This window comes from Hemicordylus capensis, chromosome 13, assembly GCF_027244095.1.
Source record: "Hemicordylus capensis ecotype Gifberg chromosome 13, rHemCap1.1.pri, whole genome shotgun sequence".
Lineage (NCBI taxonomy): Eukaryota > Metazoa > Chordata > Lepidosauria > Squamata > Cordylidae > Hemicordylus > Hemicordylus capensis.
In genome coordinates, this window is record NC_069669.1 from 23,011,711 (window position 1) to 23,038,843 (window position 27,133).

Consider the following 27,133-nt stretch of genomic DNA (forward strand, 5'->3'; position numbering starts at 1 on the left):
AACTGAAAACGCTCCTGTCTCCAGCCAAGAAGCCTCGCTCCTTCAGCTGAAAAGACCCGCCACTCTCAAAGCCTCTGATCCTGCTGCCTTCACAAGCCGGGGATCCCTACTTTCCTCCTCCTTACTAATCACTGCTACCCCCTTCCTAAGCCCCCCCCCCTTCCTTCTCTGCTTCTCTCTAAATGTTTTATTTAGGATTTGTTAGATTATTAGATAGCTGTAATTACTGATTGCACACACATATGTTAGTTAGGCACATTACACTACACCTTGAATCGGAAACATGTTTTTAATGTGGATTATTTTATCCCGATGAGCAATTTTTTATGATAAAGCCCATTGAACTTTCTGAGTGTGTCTCTCTCTCCCTATCTCTGTTTGCTGCCCAGATCCTACATGGTCACCATCTCCAAGAACCAATTCAGTTTGTGTATGATGTGACTTTGCCTCTTTCCCTCTGAGCATGTACAGAGTGCGAAACCAGGCATAGTTCACAACAGTATGTGTCTAGGACCCTCGAGGAAAAGGAACCAAGGGAAGCAGAGAATTTAAAACGAAAGACAGCTTGTGGGGAAAGAGTTAAATGCCCTCCTCCACCACTTCTAAACTGTGCTTCTTCACAAAACGCGGCTTGCCAGGGCTTCGTTACATGGGAACATTACTTTGTTACTTGAATTTCAGAGCCAAGCACAGACACACTTGGCTCTGAAATTCAAGGGAATGTTAACAGGAAATATCTCCTTTTCTAATCCCAATCAGCAGCAAATGAAGCATAAATAACAACTGTACCAACTTTTTTTAAAGAAGATGCAGGATTATCTTTACTACTAAATAATATTCTTTGTTGTTTATCTATTAATTAGAATGCATTCCCTTCTGAAAGAAATAGGAATCCAAAATACTGTACCTGTAGAGCAGGCTTAAGAAGCAGATAACGAAATAAATTCCTACTGTGAAAATATAGGCCAGCTGCATGTAATATGGAGAACTGTTCTCATTTTTCATGATGGTAGAATTGGTATAGAAACCATAGTAGAGCACAGTGTCTGTAAAATAACCCTGAAATAGCAAATAGGACATAGAGGTTACTCAGGGTGCAGCAGTGGGTAGCACAATGTTGCTGCAGGATGGATCTGTGGCCAAAAGCCTCTCCGAGGTCTGCTCTACGGCAAGAGGAAGGAGCACATGTTCAGCCGGCTAGGCCACGGAGAGATAATGCACCCTCTTCCGTTGCAGACCTTCAGTTGGAGGGGCCCATACAATATTCTGTGTGTGTGTGTGTGTGTGTGTGTGTGTGTGTGCGTGTGCGCACGCACGCACACACACAGATACACACTGAAGTGTTACGCTTATGAGAGAAGCTGCTCCAGTCACTGGGCTCCCATCCACACTAAGTTACGGATAAGCAGTCTTACTGAAATTAATGGGACACGTAAACTTGTCCCATTAGTTTCCAATGGGAGTACTCAATGCTATTTTTCTGAAGCCTGTCCATCAGGCTGAGGGGAGGGGTACGCTGAGCTCCAGCATGTAGCCACTCAAATCAGGCACAGAGGAGCTTCTCTACCCTGCTCCCTCCCCTTCTGCAGGGGACACATCGCTGAGGATGCATCAGCTTCAAGCCAGCAATCCTCAGAGATCGGAAACAAATCGTGTGGCTGCAGCAGAGGGAGTTGGGGGGGGGGCTCTGAGTACCCCCTGGGAGCTCTTCAAGTTCCCCTACAGGTACTAATCCCCCTAGTTGGGAACCCTGCCCTAGACTACTCACAGTTAGAAAACGGACCCTGTGGAAGTACTGGGATCACAACATAGAAAGAACAAAAATTAACTCAGGCTCTGTTTTTTAAAAAAACATACTTACAGCTCCTGTGAAAAACTCCAGGCCTGTGAATGAGAGGTTATTTGGGCGAGCTGCTATGAGCTGAGGGACTGTGATAAAGCTGAAGTTCACCACGAAAGAGAAAACATTAAACATCAGGAGCCACGTCAGGAAAACAAAATAAGAAAGGACGCTGGTCCCAAATTTGCCGCCAATGTCTTTGAGAGTCTTCTGCCAAAACTGAAAGAGCTGGAAGCATTCCCACAAGCCATTTTTAAACTGTCGAAAGAGCTAGAGGGGGGCAAAATGAGACAAAATGTGAGCATGCAGGTCACCTGCATCTGGTTTTTGTTAGTTCAACAAAAAATTGGCTAGGATCAGACATCAGGCTAAGCCATGATTCAACCATTCTGATTTTATGTCTCAGCTTGTTCCAAAACTGCTGTTAAAAGACATATGTTTACTCTCAACACCCACACGTGAGTGTCTGCCATGACATGTGGGTGCATCATCATAAGAAAAGTTTGCTTTTAAAAAACCCCTGATAGTTTTAGTCCTGGACAAAGACTAAATGTGTGCAGATCCAATCACTTAATCAATGTAGTTTAATGTTGCCCGCTAGATTTGGTACTTACCAGCTTAGCAGACTCAATAATACCCAAGAGTGAAGAAATTCTCTTCACTGTGGGTAAGTTTACAACTTCTTAAGACATTCCTGAATGAGTCCTCTGTGACAGAGGCACACTGCACTTACCAAAGCTGTGTTGTAGAAACATTGGGTACAACAGTTAATTTGAGCATCGCGGCTGGGCGACTTCTTTGTTTTCTCCATGAGAGCATGATTCCTGTTGGCAAAAACAATGAATGCTGTTTGTCTCAATGTTGGATGAATGAATGAATGAATAGCTTTATTACAATCAATGATCAGTTATATATACAAACAGATGATACTACATTCAGATAAGAAGTAAATCATACAGAATACACCAGCATAGAAGCCTCATGTTACATCATCTAAGAAGAAGGGCTGGAGGTTAACTGTTGATGGATCTTAACAGCAGCTGCACAAATTTGGCAACCTTGTAGGTGGTAGAAGGTTTCCTATCTGCAAGGAGGAGTAGGACATAAAATTCAGCAGTCTGGCCAGGAAAGCGTGATAGCAAGGGAGAAATAAGACTGCACCGGCTATCATTATAAAAAGGACAAAACAGCAGCACATGGTGGACAGATTCGACCTCACCTGAGCCACAGGGCATAACCAACTGGCCAGAGGGGTTTTCAAAAACCTTCCAATCAATCAATCAATCAATCAATCAATCATTTTATTTACGACCATAAGCCAAACAAAATTAAAACTTTAGACAGTTACCATAGATAAATATACAGCATAAAATAACTAAAAGATACACAATCAGCCTCATAAAACCCCATGACAAGAGGTCAGTTTCATAGCCCCATATAAAAATTTAGCAACCAGTTTAGTAATGCCCACATTAACATCAGCAAGACATAAATTAAGATAAAATGAATCAGGCCTGCCTGGGAACTGATCAAATGGGGGGGGGGTGTCAATAATTCTTTCCTTGAGTCACGAAACAGAGGGCAAAAACCTTCCAGATAAAACTGCTGATGGTAAGGCATCATATCTTGCTCTGAGGAAAACCCTGTGATGGCTTTGTTTTTAAAAAAGGGACGATAGATAGCAGGTTCCCGGTTAAAGTTGTTGGAAATTCTCTGTGGTGAGAGAATCCCTTTCTCATTATAGCAGAGTGCACAGAGGCACAACACAGCGGAATTTGCTTAGGCATGCGTGTATGCTGAGAGTAAAGTAACTTGGAGCCAGTTCATCATTTCAAATCAATATAAATGGTATTTATTAGAGAACTCCATTCTAGATAGGAAAGTGAGGAGTTAGGATCTCTAATCTATCTATCTAGCTGGATGCAGATGGATTCTGCATCCTCTCTGCACACATGGTGCAGGGAGAGAGGCTTGCCATGTTGTAAGGTAGAAGGGCAGGTAGGGAAGAGAGAGAGGAAGGAAGGAAGTTAGTCCCTGAGATTAGCAATCTACATATCCAAAGGGATAGTGTCAGAGCAGTGGAGAAGGGGTGACCAATGTCTTGACCCTCTAGCCCTCTGACTCACTAGTCTGTCCTCCACTGTCTGAGACAAGAGACAGCGCAAAGTCCTTTAACTTCCAACAAAAGTCACCAAGGCGCCCTCTTATGGTCTCTGGGATAGAGCTGAAATTGTTCCGGTGTTCAATGTCCAAGACCCTCTGTTTGAGGATCTCCTTGGCTTGACTATAATCTAATAGTGACAAATGTTCAGCAGAGAGGCCAAGTGATGACAATTTACCCATCAAATCTCAACGTTGGTTTATTCTAAACAAGCCAGTGGAACAGCATGATACGCATAGCCTTTCTCCAGTCTCAGTACATTGCTAGTCAGATGGGGGTACGTCTGAAGCTACAGAACTTTGACAATAAATGTCAGACAGTTTGTAAACGCTGAGAATCCCAGGCAAACATTGTAAACATCTGAAAATAAAGATGCATTTCCCACTTTTTGGAGACACACCACTGCATGGCGACAATCACATTTAGGCACCTACCAGAGGGCCAGAGGAGATGCAACTTTAAACAGACATCGTTTGGCCTTCAATTTTATTGTTCGGGAGCAGCTGTGGTGGCCCCTAGTCGAGCCAGGGACCGCAATGGCTGCCATTTGCCCCAGGAGGGAAGCTGGCATGGGTGCCTTTGTGCATCCGTGCCAGGGTCCAGCAAAGCAGCAAGCTCAGTGAAAGGGCTGCTGCTGTTGACCCAGCAAAGGCTGGCCACAAAGGGAGAGGTCATTTAGTAACTGAGCAGAGAGGCAGCTTTTCAAGGGGTGACTCTGTTAGATTTAGCAGTGGGGCGGGAGGGGGGCAGCTGCCCTGATCAACCCCGGCACAGCATCCCTCCAGTGGCTGCTGGTGTCCACCTTGCCTTTGGGAGTGGGGGAACCATCTCACTTCTTTTTCTATGAAAACTGCTTAGAGAACAAGTTGTTGTTGAAGAGCGGTAAATACATACGCACAAGATAGTAACAGCTGAAGCAGCCAGGAGCACTGCCCTTTCCTAAATCTCAACTCACTCCCAATGTAAAGTGGGCACCTGAGTTGGCCTCCCCCTCCTCCTGAGTAGGTCAGTTGGGTGGGGGAACCCAGCAAAAAACCCTCTGGAGCTGGGGCGCAGCCCTGGCACAACATCACCTCTGCTCTTGGGGGGCAATGAAGGGGGATCTAAGGACAGGACAAGGGCCCAGGGTGGGGGGAGGGCACCAGGTCTCTAGGGGTTCAGAACTCTTCCAAAGGGGCAGCTGCAGGACAAGCGACCAGCTTTGGCTGTCTGGGGTCTGACAGGACGAGGTGGTGCAGTCAAAGTGTGCGCCTTCTCCTACAATCCATATAGGAGCCATCTGGGGTGGGGGGATGAATGTTCTCTGGGATTTTTGACCACACCCCTAGTGATGGGAAACAAGTAGTGATGGCATCTCAAGGTTTTCAGCTTTCAGTGTGTTCTCGTGCTTTTATTGTCCTGACCACGGACTGCGCCTGTGCATTGGTGTTTTCAAGGCTTTTAAACATTTTTTTAAAAACACAAAAAACTAATATAAAACTAACAAAAACTACTGCAGAGATTACTCCATGGAGAGAATACAGCGATTTATTTATTGTTACCCTCCTAACCCTGACCCTAACCTTTTCTTCTGTGCAAAAATAACTGCAACTTTATCCTAATTAGGAACATAGGAAGCTGCCATATACTGAGTCAGACGCTTGGTCCATCCAGCTCAGTCTTGTCTACCCAGACTGGCAGCGGCCAGCTTCTCCCAGGTTGCAGGCAGGAGTCTCTCTCCCAGCCCTCTCTCGTTGGAGATGCTGCCAGGAAGGGAACTGGGAACCTTCAGCTCTTCCCAGAGTGGCGGCTCCCTCCCCTGAGCGGGAATCTCTTCCAGTGCTCACACTTCTAGTCTCCCTTTCATATGCGCCCAGAGCAGACCCTGCTTAGCTCAGGGGACCAGTCAGGCTGGCCACCTCCAGACCAGCTCTCCTCTCCTTGTTTGGGCATAGGGAGAAAGAAAGCTGTGAGTGCAACAAGGCTGTCTCCTTCTTCCCCCCATCTCTAGGGGAGCAGACGTTGCTAAAAATCACTGTGAACATTCGGTCCCTGCGATGGAACTGAGGGCCAACATTTGTGGGTCTGCCTCATTGGACTAAACAGGGTCTGATCTGGGTAAAGAGCAACCGGGGTGGGGGGTGGGGTGGAGTGTGCATGATCCAGACCACAACCACAGCACAGAGGAAGTGTGAGCCTGGCCCTGATCTGGATTAGGCCTGCTATTTAAAACAAACAGTATACGGACCACCTTTCCATCGAGGATGCCAAAGGCAGCTACAGACGTCCTGAATACAATTTTCTCTTACCTGATCTCTCTCTTTTCTTTCATAGTTTTGGGCATCTTTTGGATTGCTTTCATTCTCTCACGAGTGGACAGCTCTGCAAGACCTCGGATTAAAATTTCTTCTGCAAAAAACGCACACGGAGAAGCATGGGACAAGGCTCTGACTCAATACAAGGCCGCTTCCTAGGTTGCCTTTTAAAAGTTCACCTGATTTGTCTAACTGGTTGTGAAAGGTCTTCGTCCTCCCCACCATTCTGTCCCTTCCTTTTATCTCACCTGCACCCTTTTTCTTTAGTCCAGCTAAGTGAAGGGTTTTGTGGTTTCCACACTTAACTTGTGACTTTTTAGTTGCTCCTAATAAACTAGAGTAGACATTACCCTATTTGAGGGTTTGGATTTCTTTTTGTAATAGACTTTCTGGCACTTTTTGCTTTCTAAGGGCTGGTTCAGAGGATCTGAAAGGTGTTAGTTTACCACCAAATCTGAGATTTCTGAGTCATGTATGTTCCTGCAGAACAGGCTGCGTGAACCCAGGAAAAATCACTGGCATTGGGTTGGCAGTGTATTTGATTTAACCAAGATCATAAATCTAGGATTTGAATTTGGCTTGTTGATCTCGGTTAAAATGTCAGGTGGGCGCCCTAGTGCTGATTTTTCCCGGGTTCACACAATCCACTTGGCAAGTCAGAAATCTCAGATTTGATGGTGAATAAACAACATTCCAGCATCATGTGTGAACCAAGTGCTCCTGTTAGGGGTTAGATTTAAAACTGCTTTTTAAACAGAATCTTTGTATTTGGGTACAAATACACTACACATGCATCACTTATGATGGGTGTATATATGTATAAGTTGGGCCTACCTCTCAAGGCACTTGCAAATGGATACGGGGGGGGGATTAGGCCCCCATTTGCAAATAATCTGAAGAGAAAATCTGCATTTGATACATGCATGTGCCATTCATAACTGATGAAAAACATCAGATATTATAATAAGAACTATGGACCCACAACAAAATGCATATCCCTGGTGTGTATGTGTCACCTGAACCCATGCCTGAGGATGGTGAAAGTTTTAGGCACCTTTTCTCCTCAGAAGCAGAAGAGGTTGTGACAGTATTGAGGGAACAGTCTTCAAGCTGAGGAATTTCCTATTCTTTTTGGTTCAAACCTTCCTTCCCACCCCATTTGGCACTGAGTTTTATTAGCTCCACCCATCTGGTTGTCTGTTAAGTGCCCTTTGAGTCCATGAACATTCTGCTCCATTGAATTACATTGGGGCAGTTGGGGGTTGTTGGTTCTGTGGATGCCAGGAGTCAACGCCGACTCAACAGCACACTTTACCTTTCAAGCCCCCACCCTTCAAACCTTTGTGAAACCAACCTATCAGTGGGTTACTCAGAGTCTGTGGTAACCCCCTCTCACCTACAGGTGCTGCTCCAGGTATGCATCCATATAGCTCTTTTGAAAATAGATATAAGATGGGCCTCTCTGGACAGTGGCATTTTGGCCAGCATTCTCCCAGCATTTTAAAACCTTGGGTATGAGGCATTTAAGGGATTATTCAATGGGGAAAGTGAGAGGTGAAGTTGAAGAACAAGCTCTTACCTTGTTTCTGCCTCTCGTCATCGTATCCTGAGTCTAATCGAAGCAGACTAGAAGGTGTCATGAAGACCATATCAGCCTCTTGCCTGTTATGTCTCTGGAGGAAGCTAACTGAGGAATTAACAACGTGCCTTTTAATGAACTTAACAATTTAGTAAGCGTATCATTGAGCTAAACAGATAAGATTACACTTCGCAACAAGAGCCTCACCGGGATATATCAATGCTAATGTAATATATGCTCCAACAGGTTTGGAACAAGCCATATCCATCCAAGAGGTCTAATGGCAGGTTCCCCAAAATAATTTTTAAAATAGGAAATATTTTTTTAAAAAGTATCTCAAAAAGTGTCATATTTTTGAAATATGAACTTCAAAATGGACACTTTTCATTTTCATGCAGTGGATTACTCTCGAAAATACAAAGGCTAAGATCCAAAGAGCTATTTCAGGATGCAGAAAGGTTGGGACATGCCCAGTGAGATTTCTGACCTTTCTTCTTTGAACAGCCTCCCTCCAGGAATCATTGCTTTATGTTGCTTTTTAGATTGTGAGGAGACAGGGAACCAGCTTACTTATTTTTCTGCGTAAATCGTTTTGAGAACTTTTGCTGAAAAGCATATGCTATGGCATATGAAGATTTGTAGTAATAGCAGAAGTCCTGTTTTCACTGCCTAACTTGTCCTTTTAATTTCAATGGGACTTCTTTGAGCAGTTTCTCTCATCACTTCAGCCACTGGTACCACCACCATTCCCCTGGGATGGCAAGGGGCTGAGATGAGCTGTACAAATGCTCATCCTACAATGCAGGGATTCTCAACGTTGGGTCTCCAGATGTTACTGGACTTCAACTCCCATAATCCCTAACCAAAGACCACTGGGGCTGGGGATTATGGGAGTTGAAGTCCAGTACCATCTGGGGACCCAACGTTGAGAATCCCTGCTACAGTCTGCATAAGCTTCACAGCTCGAGAGCATTATGGTTCTCTCGTCCACAAATATGGTATGTGTACCTTCAAATTCTGAGCCAGAAGACCCATATAAATGTCCACAAAGGGTCTTGAAAGAACATGGTTCTTCCTCTGATATTTGGTTCTCCAAAGCCCTTTCTGGCCTAGGAAGAGCGAGAAAATTTGAGCTGTCTGTTTCCATAGGAATCTCTTCCCTGCCTAGGACTATTTCAGTGTCTGGACTCAAGTAAACTGTAGTGGCTGAAGGATTTTCTCCCTGAAAATATTTTTCCCCTGTCCACTTCAATGGGCCAGAAGGTTTTGTCTCTGACATGCTTCTTGGGTTCTCAATGTCTAACTGTGTAAGCTTTACTTGATTATTTGGGAAATCAATTTTCAGACATAGGAGATCTCAATAAGACAGATATTCTGTTCTGGCAAAAGACTCCATTCTGTTACAGAGGACACCAACATGGACTGATGTAGGTTTCCTAGCAATTGGAGATATTTGTTACATTGTAGGGAAAATATTTCTTTGATCATAGCAAACCTTAGCTTGAAAATAATTTTATGTTTTCTCCCCAACGTAAAATAAAGTATAAAATTAAATTTAGATCACAGCATTAGCCAGCCCATGTCTCCACCATCTTTGACAGTGTTTTAATGAGCACAACTGTGTAACAGTTCTAGAAGAGAATTGCTCATTGAACAGAGGCAGAACAATTCTAGAACCAACAAAAAGACTACCAAGCATGTTATGTGCCAGGATGATACAAAGATCTGAGGCCAACTAAAGGGGGTTCAGACATAATACAAACCAAGGTTATTCTAACCTTGGTTATTCTAAACCAAGATCAATTAGGTTGGATGTCATGACCAATCTTGGTTTGTTTCTTGGTTCATTTCCTCTGTCAAAAATAGATTTCATCCAACTTGCGCTCTAGCAGGGAAAGGGGCAAAGCATGCATATGAGAAGAAAAAAATATTGTAGTAAATGTCACCTTGATACCCAATTATTTATGTTATGCATATTCTTGTTTAGTCTTTTCACAATCAAATGAACATCCTTAAAATAATTGCTATTCAGGATAATTTCCCAAAGTTTTACAACTTACAAAGGTTTGCATTTGGTTCACTGAAGCCTACGCTCCTGAATATTTCTGCACTGAAACTTTCATTCCAACAATGACATGTGGTAATTATCTTTTAAAACCTTACTTCCATCAGGTGTATCGGAAGGTCTGTGTGACTCTGTATAATGATCATCCAGGGCATCGTTGTTAGTAGGTAACATGTATCCAAATTCCGGTTCATATTCAAATGAAGGATTAACTATTGAAGATAAAAGCAACACACAGAATTAACAGTGGTTCTCCCCATAGTTGATATACTGTAAATGGAAAACTGGCATGTCAGGCTAGAGCCCTTCTCACTGATATGCTGGTTTTCTGAATGGAGGTTTTTGTTTTTTTAATATAGAGAAACTTTGGGCCACATGAGCCCCCACCTGCAATTAGAAATGGTTGAGTCCAAACACAGGTTTACCTTCTTGGTCAGAACTAGGCCAGAAATGAGTTCAGAAATACCACACATGTGATTGCACTCACCTGCATCACCCAAAATCTTTACTCAACTACCCATTGATTCCAAGCATTTAAAACCAAATTAAAACTGCATACATTAAGGGCTTTTATCACAGTAGTTCTAGCATCAGGACTAGAAAACTGTCCTTTTTCTGGCTGGTGGGGACTAGAGGCAGGGTGGGGGGCCTTTTCAATGGTGGCGCCGCAGCTTTGGAGCCCCCTTCCGAAACAGCTTTGCCATGTTCACTCCCTCAGGGTTTTAAAATGTCCCACCTATTTATTTATTCGTCAGATTTGTACACCGCCCCAAACTTTCATCTCTGGGCAGTTAACAACATAAAACAAGTTAAAACATACACAAAAATCTTAAAACAGGTTAAAACTTAAAAATCTAAGAAGCTGGAAAAAGCTTGGCTGAAGAGGTGGGTTTTCAAGTGCTTTTTTAAAATTGTCAGAGGCTTTTTAAAAGCCTGTTTAGAGAGGCTTTTTTTTAATTTGCAGCTCATATCCGATGGATTGCAGCTCATATCTGATGGATAACTGGCTACTTTTAAGTTTGGTTTCTATCAATTTTATATTGTTTTTAAATTTAGTTTCTATTATACTGTATATTGTTTTTATTTTGTTTTACTAATTTTGTGAGCCGCCCCGAGCAGCAGTACCCAGGAGGGGCAGGGTATAAATATTTTCAATAAATAACGTCTGACAGTGTTTAGGGTGCTGCAAGAGCTACTGGAGGAAGCTGGATGCTGCAGACCACAGACCTGCTGCTGCACAGAGGATTCCTTCCCCTCCCAGAGCTGTGCCCATCGGCAGCCATTCTGCCCGGCTGGAGCCAGCAGAGGCACCCTCTGCCATCACCTCCCCTCCCAGAGCTGTATCCACTGACAGCTTCTTCAAAGATGCTGATGGCTGAAGAAAGATGCAGAGACCAGCATCTCATGGTGTTTGAAAGTCAGCTTGAGGTTGTTGTTTTTTTAGGTTGAAAGGTAGTGTAAACTTACTTTAAACAAATACATTATATTTCCTGGCTACAGATATCAATAAGGGTGGAGCTATACACATATTCTTGTTTTACTATGGGAATCTCAAATTTATTTACTTTATTATAACTGATCAATGCAGTTACATACCATGCGCATTTCCATAGGGATTTGAACCAGGCATCTCAAATGCCGACGCTCTCTGATGGTATTCAGGATCCGACTGAATTTGCATCGAGTCCATCGCAATCATGGTGGATGGATCCTGCCCCCATTCTCCTTCTTCGCTGTAATCATCATAGGAATTGTAAGGAGAGGAATCATAAGGATTGTGGTGAAAGGAAGTACTCCTTTGAGGAGTTCTGCTGCAGGAGAAATAAGGGGGGGGGGGAATCACCAGGAAAACAAAATATAATGGTTGCTTCAAGGAACAAAATAGTTGCTAAAAGAAACTGAAAAGAATATATAACTTATTATTCTGAATGTCTGTTAAGTATACAGGGTTTAGCATCACAGTATGCTGGTGGGATTCCCTTTTCTATGAAGTTATTAGAGGTGCAAAAAAGGCCCATTCAGGGTCTGCAGGCAGAAATCCTAAGGCTAACAAGAGTCCCTGAAATACAGTGTAAGGGGTGCTGAATTTGTCACTACAGTTCTGCACCACATGTTTGCTCTAAAAGGAAGGACCATCACTCAGGGGTAGCGGACATGCTTTGCACATGCAGAACGTCCCAGATTCAGCTCCTCATCTCCAGTTGAGGGAAGGCTGAGTTATTTGGGCTGAAGAAGACCAACTGTCCTTTTCACTAAGAAATATTAGCATTTCTGTGCCAGATCCCAGGCACAAGGAAGAAGGCCAGTTTATGTCTTTTAATGTGAGCCAATAGCTGGTTGGGAGATGTCTCTGGAATAGCCTGAAGGTGGAAAGCCATCCAACCTTGTAATGCGGCACACATCTTCCTTCTCTGCCTTAGGCCATAGAGAGCCACTGTCAATTAGAGAAGATAGCACTGGTCTAGATGGACAAGTGGTGTGACTTGGTAGAGAAGCTTCATATGTTCATAACTAATGTAGGCATCAAAAACAGAATGGCTAGGTGGGTTCATCCTACAAAAATGCACAGCAATTGCTGAAGGTCAATGGGACTCGCTTCTGTTTTCCTACACATTTTTCAGACTTACATCCGGTCAATCTCCAGTGTTTCAGAGTAGTGATAGTCCGGGTTTTCGAAGGCTTCATTGTAGTGAAAGGCCATGATGAATCCAAATCCTTGCCTTTGGGGGCAAATTTATTGTGAATTAACTTCACAGATTGCTTCTTAATAAGTGAAGTTTCATTCTGAACCTGTTTAAAAAGAAATTCAATTCAATACATTTTCACAAAAATCATTGCTGTGAGTCCACAAACTACTCAGGACTTTAAGCCATAGATATGATGCTGGTGATAGACGAACAGGACTTAGCTTACATTATGCAATAGTCCTAGGATGGCCAACTGGTCTATAACACATCAAGAGACCTGCCCTAGCCTATGGTAGCAGACTCAGATATGGCATCCCCAAACTGATTCAACTGGAAATGCCTCTGTGTACCAGTGGCAGGGGAGCAACAGCAGGAGAGAGGAGGACATGCCTTCATCTCTTGCTTGTGGGCTGCTTCCCAGAGGCATCTGGTGGGCCACTGTGGGAAACAGGAGGCTGGACCAGTTGGGCCTCTTTGGGCCCGATCCAGCAGGGCTGTTCTGACACTGAAATAATATGCTGCTCTTGCTATTCCAACTGCTTGTTACATCACTGGATATTGGACTGCAATGGATGTTACTACCATTCTTGCTGTCTTCTCCTACAAGGAGTATCCGCTACCCTTTATGGTTGACAATCCAGACTTCTCTTGTGAGTGAATAACCACATGAGCTCCAAGCTCTGAAGGATTAGGAAACTAACCTTGGCTTCTTGCGATGGAACCCACCCCACCCGCCATTACTGCATCTCCCTAAGTGGGGCAGGGTGGTGGCTGTTGGGGTGGGCATGGCTATGGGTGCTGTCATGGCTAGCACCTGCACTTTCTGAATGTGCGGCTGCCCCACTGATGTGAGCCAATAGCTGGGAGACCTCCTTGGAACCCATTGAAGGCGGGAAGCCGTTCACACTTGTAAGGCGCTGCATCCTACTTGCCCCCACCCAGCATGGGAGGGGCTCAGTGTTCCCTGTAAGGGAGATTCCCAGATGCTGACGACTACAACTCCCAGAATCCTCAGCCAACAACCACTGCAGCTGGGATTGCTGGGAGTTGTAGTCTACCACATCTGGGAACCCTTGTTGCAGGGAACACCGGAAGGGCTGAAGGGCAGAACCACTGAGGGCTCCCACTGGGCAGCTGGCTCTGACCAAGGCCAGAGGTGGAAGAACACGGCCTTAAATACCCCCCTGCTCAGACTCTCCTTCCCAGGCTACGACGACGAATATTTATATACCGCTCTCTACCCCGAGTTCTCAAAGCGGTTTACATGGAAAAGTAAATAATACATCAGTAAGATGGGTCCCCTGTCCCAAAGGGCACTGAATCTAAAAAGAAACATAAAGGCAGATACCAGGAACAGCCACTGGAGGGATGCTGTGCTGGGGTTGGAGAGGGCCAGTTGCTCCCCCCCTGCTAAATATAAGGGAACCAGGTTTCTCTTTGCTCAGGAATATCATGGGTCTCTACAGCAAGCAGCACGGTCTCTCTTCCTTCTCTTTGCAGCCACATCAGACCTTCAGGCTAAGCGGAACCTGCTCAGCCTTTATTTATTAGCCTTGTGGAAGGACATGTTTAAACTTGCAAAGTGAATAAACAAACCTCCTGAATCCTCCATGTCACAAAAAACCCGGAAATCCTAAATGCTAGAAGTGCTTCTTGATTTGTTCATTGAAACCAGAAGAAAGTAGCAGTGAAGGCCTTCTAAAGTCCAGACAGAGAGATTCACACAAACATAAATACTTTTGGACAAAGGTCGACCTGACCATGTTCCTGTTGCTTGGAACATGACTAAGACCGCAAGCGGCTTATCTGCAGTATCATTTATTGAGGAAGAGCTGATAGAAAAAGTCCCAGTAGGTAATATAATACATCACTGCTAACAAGTTGCCAAGTTTCATCATTTGAGGTCCAGTCTCATTTTCCTTCCCCACTTCCTCAGGTTCCTCCACCTGAAGTCCACACATCAGGCCATCTGATTAGAACATAGGTTCCAATAAAGAACCCCACACAGAAATCCCCTGCCTCCTGCTAGGCCAGGATAACTTCTCCAGCATGTGCCACCACAGGGGGTTGTGTCACAGGAACCTAGGAAGCTGCCATATACTGAGTCAGACCATTGGTTTATCTAGCTCAGTAATGACTTCACAGACTGGCAGTGGCTTCTGCCTGCAACCTTGAAGGAATCTCTTTCAGCCCTAGCTTGGAGATGTTGCCAGGGAGGGAACTTGGGACCTTCTGTTCTTCCCAGAGTGGCTCCATCCTCTAAGAGGAATATCTTACAGTGCTCACACATCAAGTCTCCCATTCAAATGCAAACCAGGATGGACCCTGCTTAGCTACAGGGACAAGTCAGGCTTGCTACCACAAGACCAGCTCTCCGTGTCAGGAAGCCCTCCCCCTGGACTGGGACTCTGCAGCAGGGGCAGAGTGCCCAGAGGGGCAGCCTGCCTGTGGCCAGCAGGGCCTCCATCCAGAGTCCTTTCTGATCTCTACCCTTTCAGTACCTGATTGTACTATGTTGGCCTCGGCCTGCCAGGACTCTATGCAGGTGGGACCACCTGGATAACTCTGCCAACTCTGACTGCAGTTATTGCTGGCGTTTATCCCCCACCTCAATACTTTTCACAAAATCAAACCATTAAGCTCTCCAAGACGGTTTTCAGGAGTCATCTGGAGACAGATGCCGATCCCTGGAGACTCCTGGCCCTTTTGGGAGGATTGTTAAGGCAATCTTAGTGCCACGACAGAAGGATTGCCATGTTTTGCTTGCAAAGTTTTCTTCCTCCAGTTTTCTTGAATGCACACTAAAGTACAAAGGCTTCAAATTAAATTCTAATTTTATTTATGTATTGCATCTGCAGTGCCGATTGAGTATTTTGGAACATTTATATCCCACCTTCTCAATCACAAGAAAGCGCAAGGCAGCCCACCAACCAAACAATGAGAACTAAAGCACAGAAAGAATTAATTCAGTTCCTCCCAGGAACTCCAAGTGGGATATCTGGCTTCCCTTCCATCAGAACAACCCAGTGAGGAAGACTATGCTGAGAAAGAGGGACTACTCCAAAGTCAGCTGGGTGGGGGTCTGGACCTGGGTCTCTCTGGTCTAAGTCCAACACACACTGGCACATTCTTAGATTTATATCCTGCTCTAACCCACAGAATGGCTTAGACTACAGCATTTTTTTTAGAATTCAATTTTCATATTCCATCAACACTGTAGGAAGTTATATATGTTTAGCTCAGAAAATTAGCACTACACTAGAAAAAGATGGTGAAGATTGGGGTTGGGAATGATGCCCTGAAACAACAAGTGACTGCATCTGCAGTCCTGTTAGAAATGGCTCAAGGGGCTGGGGATGTTTAGCCTGGGTGCTTTCCAGATTGCACACTACAACTGGGTCACTCCGTGTCTGCTCAGTGTGCTTCCGTACTGCCTGTGTTTCGACATCACAGTCCCTGCGCTGTCAGCAAGGTGCCGTTCACATTTCCGATGCCTTCTTTCGGGTTTTATATTTGTGTTTCAGTGCTACAATGCTTCACGTGCATTGCAGGAAAACAGCTGTATTGCCTCGTTGTAGAAGGGCTTAGGAGGTCTGCACCAGCTAGAAAGGACTGCTCCCCCGGCTGGTGGCTTTGCACAACAAACGGCTCCCACCCTTTATTTATGTTTTCAATATGATCCTGCCAAGCTGAAGCATTTTACCGCTGCAGAGCTCAGTCTCGAGTCAATCTGGAGAGCACCCTGGAAAAGAGAAGCCACAGGGGAAATAGAAGAGCCCTCTTCAAATATCAGAAGGGCTGCCACACAGGAGGAGGAGGAGGAGGAGGAGGAGGAGGAGGAGGAGGAGGAGGAGGAGGAGGAGGAGCGGACTTGTTCTCTGTTGCTTCGGAGGGCAGGACTAGAACCAGTAAGCAGAAAAATTAGGCCAGACGTTGGGGAGAATTTCCGGACTGTGAGGGCTGCTTGACATCTGGAGCAGTCAGGCTCATGCAGTGGGGTGGGGGGCTCTCTGCGCTGGAGGTTTCCAGAGGCTGGACAGGCATCTGTCTGGGGTGCTGCAGCAGATTCCTGCACTGAGCAGGGGGTTGGCTTAGATTAGACCCCCAGTGTCTTCCTCTTCAGCTCTAGAAGTCTAACCCTGTAAAATCTCCTGAGCCACCAGCATAACAGAAGTCTGTTCTGCTTTGCAACAGCATCTCAGCTTACCCTCAACTGGAAACGGATACAGGTTTGCTGCTAGTTTCGGATTATTATTTAATGAGATGTATTGGTTACAAGCACCTCACTAAGCTGTCTGTTTGGAGCAAGGGGGAAGAGGGGAATCTGAAGTAAATAGCAGTTTAAACAGAAGAAGGACATCACAGGAGGCAAGGAGCTGGCACATCAAGCTTAAGGAAGAAGGTACCTTCCACTGGTAGCTCTGGTTATTACTGTTACACACACACACACACACACACACACACACACACAGCAATAGCTACACGGAGGGCTCCTTCTTCACAGACTGGCTTTAGTGGCCATAGGACAGAGCTGCAGTTCAGGAGCCGGTTGGGGGGGGGGGTTGTACCATCTGGGTGGATGAAGGCTCATGGTAGCTTTTGACAAGGTCTACACACCTAGAGGCTTTACAGACAGGGCTGTTACCCCAAATCTCCTCTGGGAGAGAGTGTGTGCATTCACACACCAGCCAAACTTACCCCAAAGTCCGTTCGAGATCCTTGGACCCACTCCACACACATTGGGCTTCGTCTTGAGAATTCTAGCTTAGCTGTATTTTAAACTACTTGTTCTGAAAATGCCAGAGAGGCACTGATGTAGATGATAAGAGGGATACTCTCTTTAGAAATGCAGATATAGCTCTTTAGAAAGCTCCCCCCTGCCACCACCATTTGCTAGAAGGAAAACACGGAGGCATGCCATGTGAACTTGTGTCAAAACAAAACCCGAGAGCAGAGGGGAGGGGCTGCTTCCCTCAATGTCGCGAGTGTGATTCAAAGTGGCTTCGCTCAACATTTACCCCGCAGCATGAAGCCAGGTGCAAATAACACCCTAGAGATGGAAAAGAACAATGCACGACTCTCAGCTTCCCGTGGGTTCTCACGTTCTTATTGTCCCGACCATCAGGCCCACATTGGCAACGATGCTTTAAAAGCTTTTATACATTTTAAAAACAGAACTACTACTATAACGTTGTATAGATATTGTCAGAGGAATGGAAACGGAAATGGGCAGGAACACCCTCCAACGATCACTCCATGGAGAGGGAGAGAGAGCACAACCATTCCTTCATGATGACCCCAACCTTTCCCTCTGTGTACAAGAAGACTTCAGCGGTACCCAAATCACTCGGGGTTAGAGATACAGAAGAGAAAGACAGAGAAAGCTGAAAGTGCAACCATGCGGTCACCTCTTTTCCATCTCGGAGTGGGGGGTAGATGTTGCCAGAGTGACGTCAGCCTTGATTAGTCTTGCTCACGCTGAGCATTTGTCCCCCCCTGAGATGGTACCACTGGCCAAGCTTTGTGGGCTCATGGATTACGTGAGCTACTGCTGCCACTGAGAGTACAGCAGTGGAACCGAGCCCAAAAAAGTACTGTTTGCAAACTGAAGGTTGCAACATAAACTGCGTTATAGTCTTTGTCGGGATCAACCCCATAACAACATAGTTAAGTAGGTTGTTCTGTAAATGGAGGATGGAGACTGGTCTTTTGTTTTCAGAGTTAAAACTACAGATGACACTAAACGTGGCATTTGTGCTTCCATCCATTTTTTTAAAGAAGTTAAAATCGCCACCTCAAGAGCCCCAACCAGGATCAGGACTGTGGCTCACAGGGGAGGGCTATTTAACCACTTCTCTTTTGCTGTGGTCCTGCCAAAAATTGCACCCCACCAAGCTATTAGCCCCAAGAGGGAAACTACTATCGATACCAGCTTATCCCTGGAACAAACAGTACCTCGTTGGCAGGGAGGGGTGAGGGTGGATTTCCATTGGGACTGCAGGACAGGCGGAAAAGGGAACATCCCCCTCCTCACATGCCGGGGGCGAGGCGGGGGCGAGGCGGTCGGCACAGGCGGCAGATTACTGAGCCACCAGCAAGACGGAAGATTATAAGCGGGGTGGGGGGAGGCTCTTTCACCTGATATGGTGGGTTGCGGTATCTACTTATTTGTATATGACTGAGTATGGTTGGTTGTGCTTTTTAAGATTTTATTTTATCCAGTGTAATGGCTGTGCACAAAGAATAAACTACTACAACTTCTACTTATGTAAGAATACAATTGGTTCATTGAGCCAGCATTAAAACACTCGTCAATGTACACAAACCAAAAAAAAGGTCAGCTTGGGTCAACTTCAGTACACCCAAGTGTTCATCATACTAACATCCTACCTTCTAATATTTCACAGATTAAAAGGTGTGCATGCATGTGTCCTTGCAAACGTTTCCTATTGTTACAGCAAAGAACACTGCCAAAATTCCCCTCCATGGCGTAGTCACAAATCCAGGAATGCAGGTGCTCTCAAGGACGGCCCCCACAGCCACGCCCCATAGCCACACCCACCCAAGGCCACACACCCACACCCACTCGGGGGACGGGGGTTCCTTTACAAGAAGGTAAGAATTGTTTCCTAATCCTACAGAGTTTGTATGTGGTTATTCACCCAGAAGAACAATCTGGATGGTCAACCACAAAGGGTGGAGGATACTCCATGGGACAGAATACAGGAAGAATAGTGATAAAATCCACTGTGGTTCAATATTCAGTTACGTCACAAACTGTTGGAATAGCAAGATCGGCATACTATTTCCACGGAGAAAGCCAAGGGCTTTGCGTCCCTGCTGAGACCCTGGAGGAAAAGAGTGGCTGCATCCCTGCAACACCACACCATTGCTTCCCGCTCTTGATTATGTGTTGTATCTTGCATTTCTGGATATGTATCCTGCACTTCTACAGTTTTAGAGATTCTGTTCTACTCTGGTTTTTATGATTTTTGTCATAACCTGCCTTGAATTAATTAATGAAGAATAGCAGCATAGAAATCTTTGAAATAAATAAATATTGATAAGGGCTCTTCACTACTTGCTGTACATTTAAACAGCTCTTTTGGAGGGTGGAGGTGACTTGAGGATGTTTAATTTCATGACAAATCTGACTAGATTTGCTGCAGCTCACAGCTGGGATTGGCAGTTATGGAAGAGAGAGAAACAGCGCACTGGTCTTTTGCATCCATGCACAGGTGCTCGATCATCAGGGCAAGATGCATCCATCCCCCATTTGGAGATCTACAAACTCTACAGTCTTCTACAGACTATAGGGACGAGGTTTATCATTTTCTCCATGATAAAATAAAATTTGAATATGCGATATTTTGCATTATTAAAATGTTAAATACAAGAGTTTAAAATCTAAAGAGATGATGTTTTAAAGTTAAACCAAACAAATAGGAAAGAGTTTTAATTATCATCAACTGAAAGTTCATTGTTGATTCATTCGTTCCCATTCCCAAACCTTAGCAGCCAGGATTTTATGTTGGAAATTGACTATCCCTGACAATCTTTTAAGACCCTACCTAGTTTCCAAGTACATTGGCAAGTTATGACTCTGTTGACATCACATCAGCAATCATTAATCAGCCTTCCTTAGGTCCCCCACCTCCACCCAATCATTCCTGCATGTTGCTTTCACTTCCTTATTGGTGAAACATCCAAAGGTACCTGCTGGAGTCATTATATGTCAGAAAGACCTTTGTGAACAAAAGCAATGTCGGGAATGCGAGGTCTCCCAGTGTTTCCCAAAGTGGGGCATGAAATCCTTTTACATGCAACCTTTAGGACTGTCTGGAGAGACAACCCACATAAGTTACACACAACCCCCCTCTTACACATTATTTCAGTGGGGAAAGGCTGGTTTCACAGCATCTATCGCAAGCTTCATGATTCAGAGAGGGCCACTTCATGTGCCACTTTTGTTGACACATTCATATGGGAAAACGTGACTCATGAAGGTGCAGGCAGGGGCACGGCGAGACTGAAAGGGGGGCCTGGCACAAGAAGCAAATATTGCCCCTGTGCCCTCCCAACTTTCTTCATCCCCCTCTGTCTTTGCCACAGAAGAACCCAGGGGGCATGATGGAAAAGAATGTATATTTTGCTGCGGCAGCAGCAGGAAAAAAAATGAAGGGAGCATGGAAGAGAGAAAGTGTATTTCTGGTGGGCAAGATGGTCCCAGTTGCCAGCTTTCTGAAACAGAAGTGAAGGGGCAAGGGATGCTTGCCCCTCTTTGCCCCCCCCCCCGCCCCTGCAGCCCTCTTGGCACAATCATTTTCTTGCTTCTGTGCAAATAACATCACATTCCCCATACACACAGACAGGCTCCGAAAGAGACTTCAGACATATGACATCCACCTCATGCATTCTTACAATATCAAGAATGAAGAGCACAGAGCGAGCTGTCACCTAGCTTGCAAGATCCCCTCTCCCAAGGCCCCAGGGACACTCATCCCCTTTGGTTCAATTATAGCTACACCCTGGTAAAGAGGCTTTCAGGAGTACTGGATCGGAGAGAGGGACCCGTTTGTGCTCAACTACGCCACTACAACAAGGGTATTCTTTGTCACTTAGAACAGAGAGAAGGGAGAGGCAGACAGCGAAGAGAATTCACACTAAAATAAGATTACTAGTCCTACTAGAGAAAGAAGGTGTGCGCCAAGTAGCATGGGGACAGTGGTGGTATCAAATGGGTCTGTGTGCCACATTACATGCTATTCATGCAGCATGGATATACAGACTGAAGCACGCCACATACGTGACCATTCATCACACATGATACAAGTGCACACTTCTTTCTGACAGTATTAGAATGCAGAAGTGTGGATTTAGAATCTGTGTTCTGGACGAGCTTGACACATCACAAGACTGACACTTTTTAAGTGAGAGAATTAGCACTTTACTGGGGGGGGGGGGCACATAGCATCCATGGTGGATGGGAACAGGCAGGGAAAGAGGAAACTCCTGCAAGTTGGCAAGGAGCTAACGGAAGGGGAGAAACAAGTAAGGACTCTAACAACAACAAGAAATGTATAGAAACGTAAATGTAATCATAAATGAATACACAAACAACCCTTAATAGACTGACACAATTCTGCTGCTTACCACGAAGGAAGGAGTGAAGGAGTTTCTCCGCAGGAGTTCAGGATTTCCTCCAGGGACGCAGCTGTGGTGGAGCGAGCCCTGCCTGGCGCATGGAATAATGCAAGCGCAGCTCAGGCCATCCTGGTGTTCTGGCTGGTCTCTCAGGAAGTAGCTGGCCTGGGATCGAGGGGGGGGAGGAGGGGGGGAGGCAGGACGGCAGGTGCTGCTGCCGCCACTTCAGCCACTGCTCCCGGAAGCCCACTCAGCAGCAGCAGCAGCAGCAGCAGCAGCAGCACACAACTCAAATATTAGCAAAGTTGGGCACAGGCAGTTCTGGTGGCGTTTGGTGCCCGGTCCTGCCACAGAACTGCAGCCAAGCTCACGTGGAGGCACTGCGGCTAGTTTCAGCCCAAGGTCCTCTCCCCTCCCGGCACACACACCTCCTCTTCCTCCTCCTCGCTCCCTTTCAGGGGCCCTGTTGTACTTCACTCCTCTGGCGTGTTCTATTGCACTGCTACTTATTGGGTTTTTTGCAGCCTAGGCTGACTCTATTCATCACAAACGCAGGAATTATTTCTCATTCACAGTAGACAACAGGCACACCCTTTTCACCAGTGGCTTGAGCTGGGTTGTTAAAGCTTTAGTAACAAGAAGCTCTACTGTAGTAGAGCCTACAGTATGGGACGCTCAGGCAACCTCCTGCTTTTAAGTTAGTCAAGCATTTCCCTGCTGCGCCACTTAAGGTGACCCACACAGGCTGTCAAAAAAACCTCTGGAAGAATTACTGCTTTGCAGAGTTTTAAAAAAACACACAGCTAATCTCGGAAAACAGAACAACTTGTCGCTCGGGACAGCCAGTTTGGAACATGTGGGTCTTTCTTTGCCTCCGTGCCTTTCCCCAAAGGCTCCCAAGCAGCAGCACCTGTATGCTTCTTATGGCAGGAGAGGTTTACCTGGGCAGCCTGCCACCTGGCAAGCGCCGTCCCAAGCCCTTGTGAACAGGATCTATAAACAGGGCAGGGTGTAGCAAGGCTGGCGTGGGTCCTGAGACAAGATGCGTCCCCCTGCTCCTGCCCCCCACACAGCCAAGAACTGGAGCCCTAAAGGACCACCTGGGCCCGCCTAGTGGGCAGGCCAGTCCTGGCACTGGACTCAGGACAGCAGCAGCAGTGTTCCCTCTCACAGGGATTCCCAGAGGTGGTGGACTACAACTCCCATCATCTCCAGCCAAAGGCCATTGCAGCTGGGGATTCTGGGAGTTGTAGTCCACAACATCTGGGCATCTCTGCGAGAGGGAACACTGGAGAGCAGTGCAGGGGGGGAGTGCTTCCCATCAGCAGCTCCAGCTGTGGCTCATAGCTCATGCTCACATCCCAGAGCATGGGAGCAGACAGTCATAGAGGCAAACCAGGCAATCGTCTGGTGTGCCAACATTGCAGGGGTGTTGGCTTCAACTATGTGAAGGGCGGGCTCAAAGAGGAGGGGGTTTGGGCATGAATCCTTCCTACGTTAAAAGCCACATCCATCTGTTCAGCTGTGGAATGGACACTGGAGGATATGCATTCCCTGCTTTCTGGGAGATACGGCCGAGAACCTTCTGGTCTCTCTCTGCTGGCCGCTCAGGACGTAAACACTGGTGTAAAGGGTAGGAGGAAGAAAAGACGTGGCAGCCGTCACGAATGGAAATGGGGAGGCAGCCTGCGCAACGGTTGCTCATTCGAGATGCTCTCATGATGCTGGTCACATGCCATAAAACGGGGTGGGGGAGCAGGGCAGAGGCACACTTCTGATTGGGTGCCTCTGGTTCACCCCCACCCCACCCCCGGTTCTGGTTAAGCCACAAACCGGGTTCTAAGACCTGGTTCACCCACCCCCATCAGAGGGAGGTCAAAGGGTCCACTTTTCCCGATTCTTTCAGCACCTGCTTACTCGGGGCAAGGATTCTCCTAGCCTGCATTAACTAGAGAGTAATAAATTCTTCTGGATTGCTTAACACAACTGTTGTGTGGTCTTGTGTGATTGGGTCCACACTCAGAGCTGGTATTCCCTGCCAATTGTTGGCCACGATGGCAAGACTCCCTGCAGACGGGCTGGTCTCGAGCAGCTCAGCTCTCCACCAGCTGCCCAAATGTCATACTCGAGGAGGGAAGTTGTGGCTAGAGAATCAGAGGGCTAGCAATCAATGCCAGAGCAGCTCCTGCACGTTGTGGGGTTTCCAGCACGAGGTTCCAGTCCAGAACGAGTACAGCTGTATCGTATCAACCAGGGCCAAAGCTACACTGAACAATGGGGTGGGGGCAAATGTCACTGGGCCCTCGAGGGAAGGCAGTGCATCCACTCACTCTTCCCCTCCCTCCCACCCTGACTCATTGGCATCCTTCTGGCTCCTGATCTGAGGATCTGTCTCAGCGTTAGGCAAGAAGAGTCCTCTCCAGGAGCGGGAGGAGGAGGGAGAGAGTCAGGCAGCCTCCGTCCCTCCTCCCGACTGGCTAGCTATTGCTCAATTCAGCCCATCCCTGACAGGCTCGACAGCAAGGGCAAGGGCACCAATCATCAGCCAGCTGGTCACAAGGAGACGAGGAGGGAGAGGTGCTGCCTGATACTCCCCCCTGCCCGGCCGCAAACATCAATAAGTAACTTTCTTTGGAGGTTTGTTGAGGCAGCCCCTGGAAAGAGTCCCAGTTCTGGCCATCCTTATAAACCTCCTCTGCTTCAAGACTGAACCTCCCACATGGGGTTTATTATGATCATTTATACAGCGCCCTACATCCACGAGAATGCCTCTTGACACAGCGCGACAAGACAAGTCCCCCCTAAGGCAATTGTACAACAGGCTGCACTATGTTGCCAACATGACAAGCCACAGGTGAGAGGAGCAGGAGCCAAGCCCGTTCCCTCATCCACATGCCATTCATTCCCGTTTGCAGCATTAGTCACAGAGATTCAGTGACCAGTACTGCTGCAGGGCAGGCATCAGGCAAGCGGGCACCACCTTGGCACTGAAGTGCCTTCCGTAGTTCCTAGAGCAGCAACTCTATACATTCAATCACAGTCCATTTGGGGTTTTTCCAAAGTACTGCAGCGCTTAAGATGACAACAGGAAAAGCAGAATCACAGGCCAACATCCTGTCTAAACCTATTCGAGGAAGTCCCATTTAAACTACGGGGCCTAATTTGTCCTTTTAACTTCAATGGAACTTGGAGTAAGTTTACTTAGGATGTCAGCCAAAGAATTTTAGAGTTGGAAGGTGCTCTAAAGGTCTTGGAAACTGCTGCAGCATCCCTGACAGATGCCCGTCCAGCCTCTGTTTGGAAACCACCAGCAAAGGAGAGTCCACTACTGGTTAGCAGTAGTAGCACAGTGGTTAGAGTGTTGGGCGGGCCAGGGAAACCCGAGTCCAAACACCCATTCCGGAATGAAGCTCACTGGTTGACTCTGGGCCAGTCGCTTCCCTCTCAGCCAGACCTACCTCACAGCAATAGAGAAAAAACACCCATTCCATTTGTATAACAAAACGACAAAATATTTAGATACAGCTTTTCAACAAAAGTTTCCAAAGTGGTTTTACAGAGAGAAAGAAAGAAAGAAAGAAAGAAAGAAAGAAAGAAAGAAAGAAAGAAAGAAAGAAAGAAAGAAAGAAAGAAAGAAAGGTGGCTCCTTGTCCCCAAAGGGCTCACAATCTAGAAAGAAACATAAGATAGACACCAGCAACAGTCACGGGATAAGAGACTAACAGTATAAGAGACTAACATAGCTATCCCGCTAAAGTAAAGTTGTACTGTCAAATCGATGTCAATTCCTGGCACCTACAGAGCCCTGTGATTGTCTTTGGTAAAATACAGGAGAAGTTGACCATTACCATCTCCCACGCAGTATGAGATGCCTTTCAGCATTTTCCTGTATCACTGCTTCCCTATATAGGTGTTTCCCATACCAGCGGGGATTCGAACCAGCGACTTCTTGCTCCCTAGGCAAGTTACTTCCCCACTGTGCCAATAGGTGGCTAGCTATCCCACTAGGATTTATTTTATTACATTTCATCTCAACTTCTCCAAGTAATACAAGGAAGCATACATGGTTCCCTCCATGCCCTCTGCTGTGCATCATCACAACAGCCCTGCGAGGTTGGAGAATAGCGACCAGCCTGTCAACTTCATAAATGAGTGAGAGGAGAGCTGGTCTTGCGGTAGCAAGCATGGATTGTCTCCTCTGCTAAGCAGAGTCTGCCCTGGTTTGCATTTGGATCAGTGGCTACCTGTGAGTGCTGTAAGAGATTCTCCTTACAGGATGGGGCCGTAGCTCAGTGGCAGAGCATCCGCTTTGCGCGCAGAAGGGCCCAGGTTCCATCCCTCCCTGGCCGCAGCATCTCCAGGTAGGGCTGGAGTCAAGAGCACCGCTGCTCATCTCAGTGTGGATGAGACGGAGCTCGATGGACCCATGGCATGGCCCATTATGAGGCAGCTGCCTACATTTCTAGTGGCAGCCTGAAGCAGAGTCTCTCAGTCCTCCTAACCCATTATTCCGGCTACTACCCCACACTGCTTCTCATGCTCCTGATGTCCCTCGCCCACCCCAGGTGTGCCAAACCGGGAGGAGAACTGCAAGGAGATCATCACAACCCCCTCCATCTGCTCTCGTTGCTGCTGCAGGAAAAGTACTTATGTGTACGATACAAGGAGGAACTTCTCTCTCCACTCCTTCTCTCTCCACTCCGTCTTCTCTGCTCAAAATTTGCAAGCCAGTGGCAGAACAACAGCAGGAGAGGGGCATGTCTTCATTTCCTGCGTTGTGGGCTTCCCAGTGGTTAACAGTGGATGTTGGACTCGAGAGGCCTCAGCAGCCTGATGATCCAGGAGAGCACCGCTGCTGATGAGGGAGACCTGACTTAAAATCCTCACTGGGGGCACAAGACTTACTAGGAGGCCTTAAATGTACTAGGTCATGTCAGGCCCACAAACCTACCTCACAGGGTTGTTGGGAGGATCCAGACAGTAGGAAGAGACCATGCACGTTGCCCTGAGTTCTGGAAAGGTGGGATAAAAATGAAAATGAATAATGTAATATAATAATATTTCAGGAAGACTTTGATATATCCTGCTTTTAAAAACTGTTTCTTTGTGACTTAAATTTTATTTTTGGCTAACCTAAGTGCATTCATCTTTATTGAGATGTGTGTACTGTAAATTGTTTTGCAAGTAAGCATTTATTATAATAAAGATATAACTGTAAAACAACATTATATACATGCATGTGTGTGCCAGTGCACACACATTCATGGGAAACAGAATAAATAAATACATTGTTCCAGCTGGAGACCACCTGTTTAAATAGGACCCATATGATTCAAATATTATTGTTTGATTTAAGGTTGGAA

General features: G+C 46.3%; 1 protein-coding gene across 13 annotated transcripts in view; it reads right to left on the reverse strand.

Moving 5' to 3' along the window:
* Positions 1 to 27,133, reverse strand: part of TMC5 (transmembrane channel like 5) — a 53,942-nt gene that overhangs the window by 24,287 nt on the left and 2,522 nt on the right. For 6 of the 13 annotated variants that reach the window (XM_053276075.1, XM_053276074.1, XM_053276073.1 and 3 more), the window contains 9 exons: positions 26,722 to 26,782; positions 12,567 to 12,729; positions 11,536 to 11,750; positions 10,038 to 10,151; positions 7,875 to 7,982; positions 6,290 to 6,389; positions 2,574 to 2,664; positions 1,862 to 2,110; positions 908 to 1,059 (listed from right to left, as the gene is read on the reverse strand). In XM_053276075.1, coding sequence (XP_053132050.1) covers positions 908 to 1,059; positions 1,862 to 2,110; positions 2,574 to 2,664; positions 6,290 to 6,389; positions 7,875 to 7,982; positions 10,038 to 10,151; positions 11,536 to 11,750; positions 12,567 to 12,640 — 1,103 coding nt within the window. In that variant the 5' untranslated portion in view covers positions 12,641 to 12,729; positions 26,722 to 26,782. Of the gene's footprint in view, positions 1 to 907; positions 1,060 to 1,861; positions 2,111 to 2,573; positions 2,665 to 6,289; positions 6,390 to 7,874; positions 7,983 to 8,882; positions 8,979 to 9,369; positions 9,482 to 10,037; positions 10,152 to 11,535; positions 11,751 to 12,566; positions 12,730 to 19,016; positions 19,095 to 21,779; positions 26,626 to 26,721; positions 26,783 to 27,133 lie in introns of those variants that run through there. The other 7 variants (XM_053276071.1, XM_053276072.1, XM_053276078.1 and 4 more) reach the window with 7 other exon arrangements.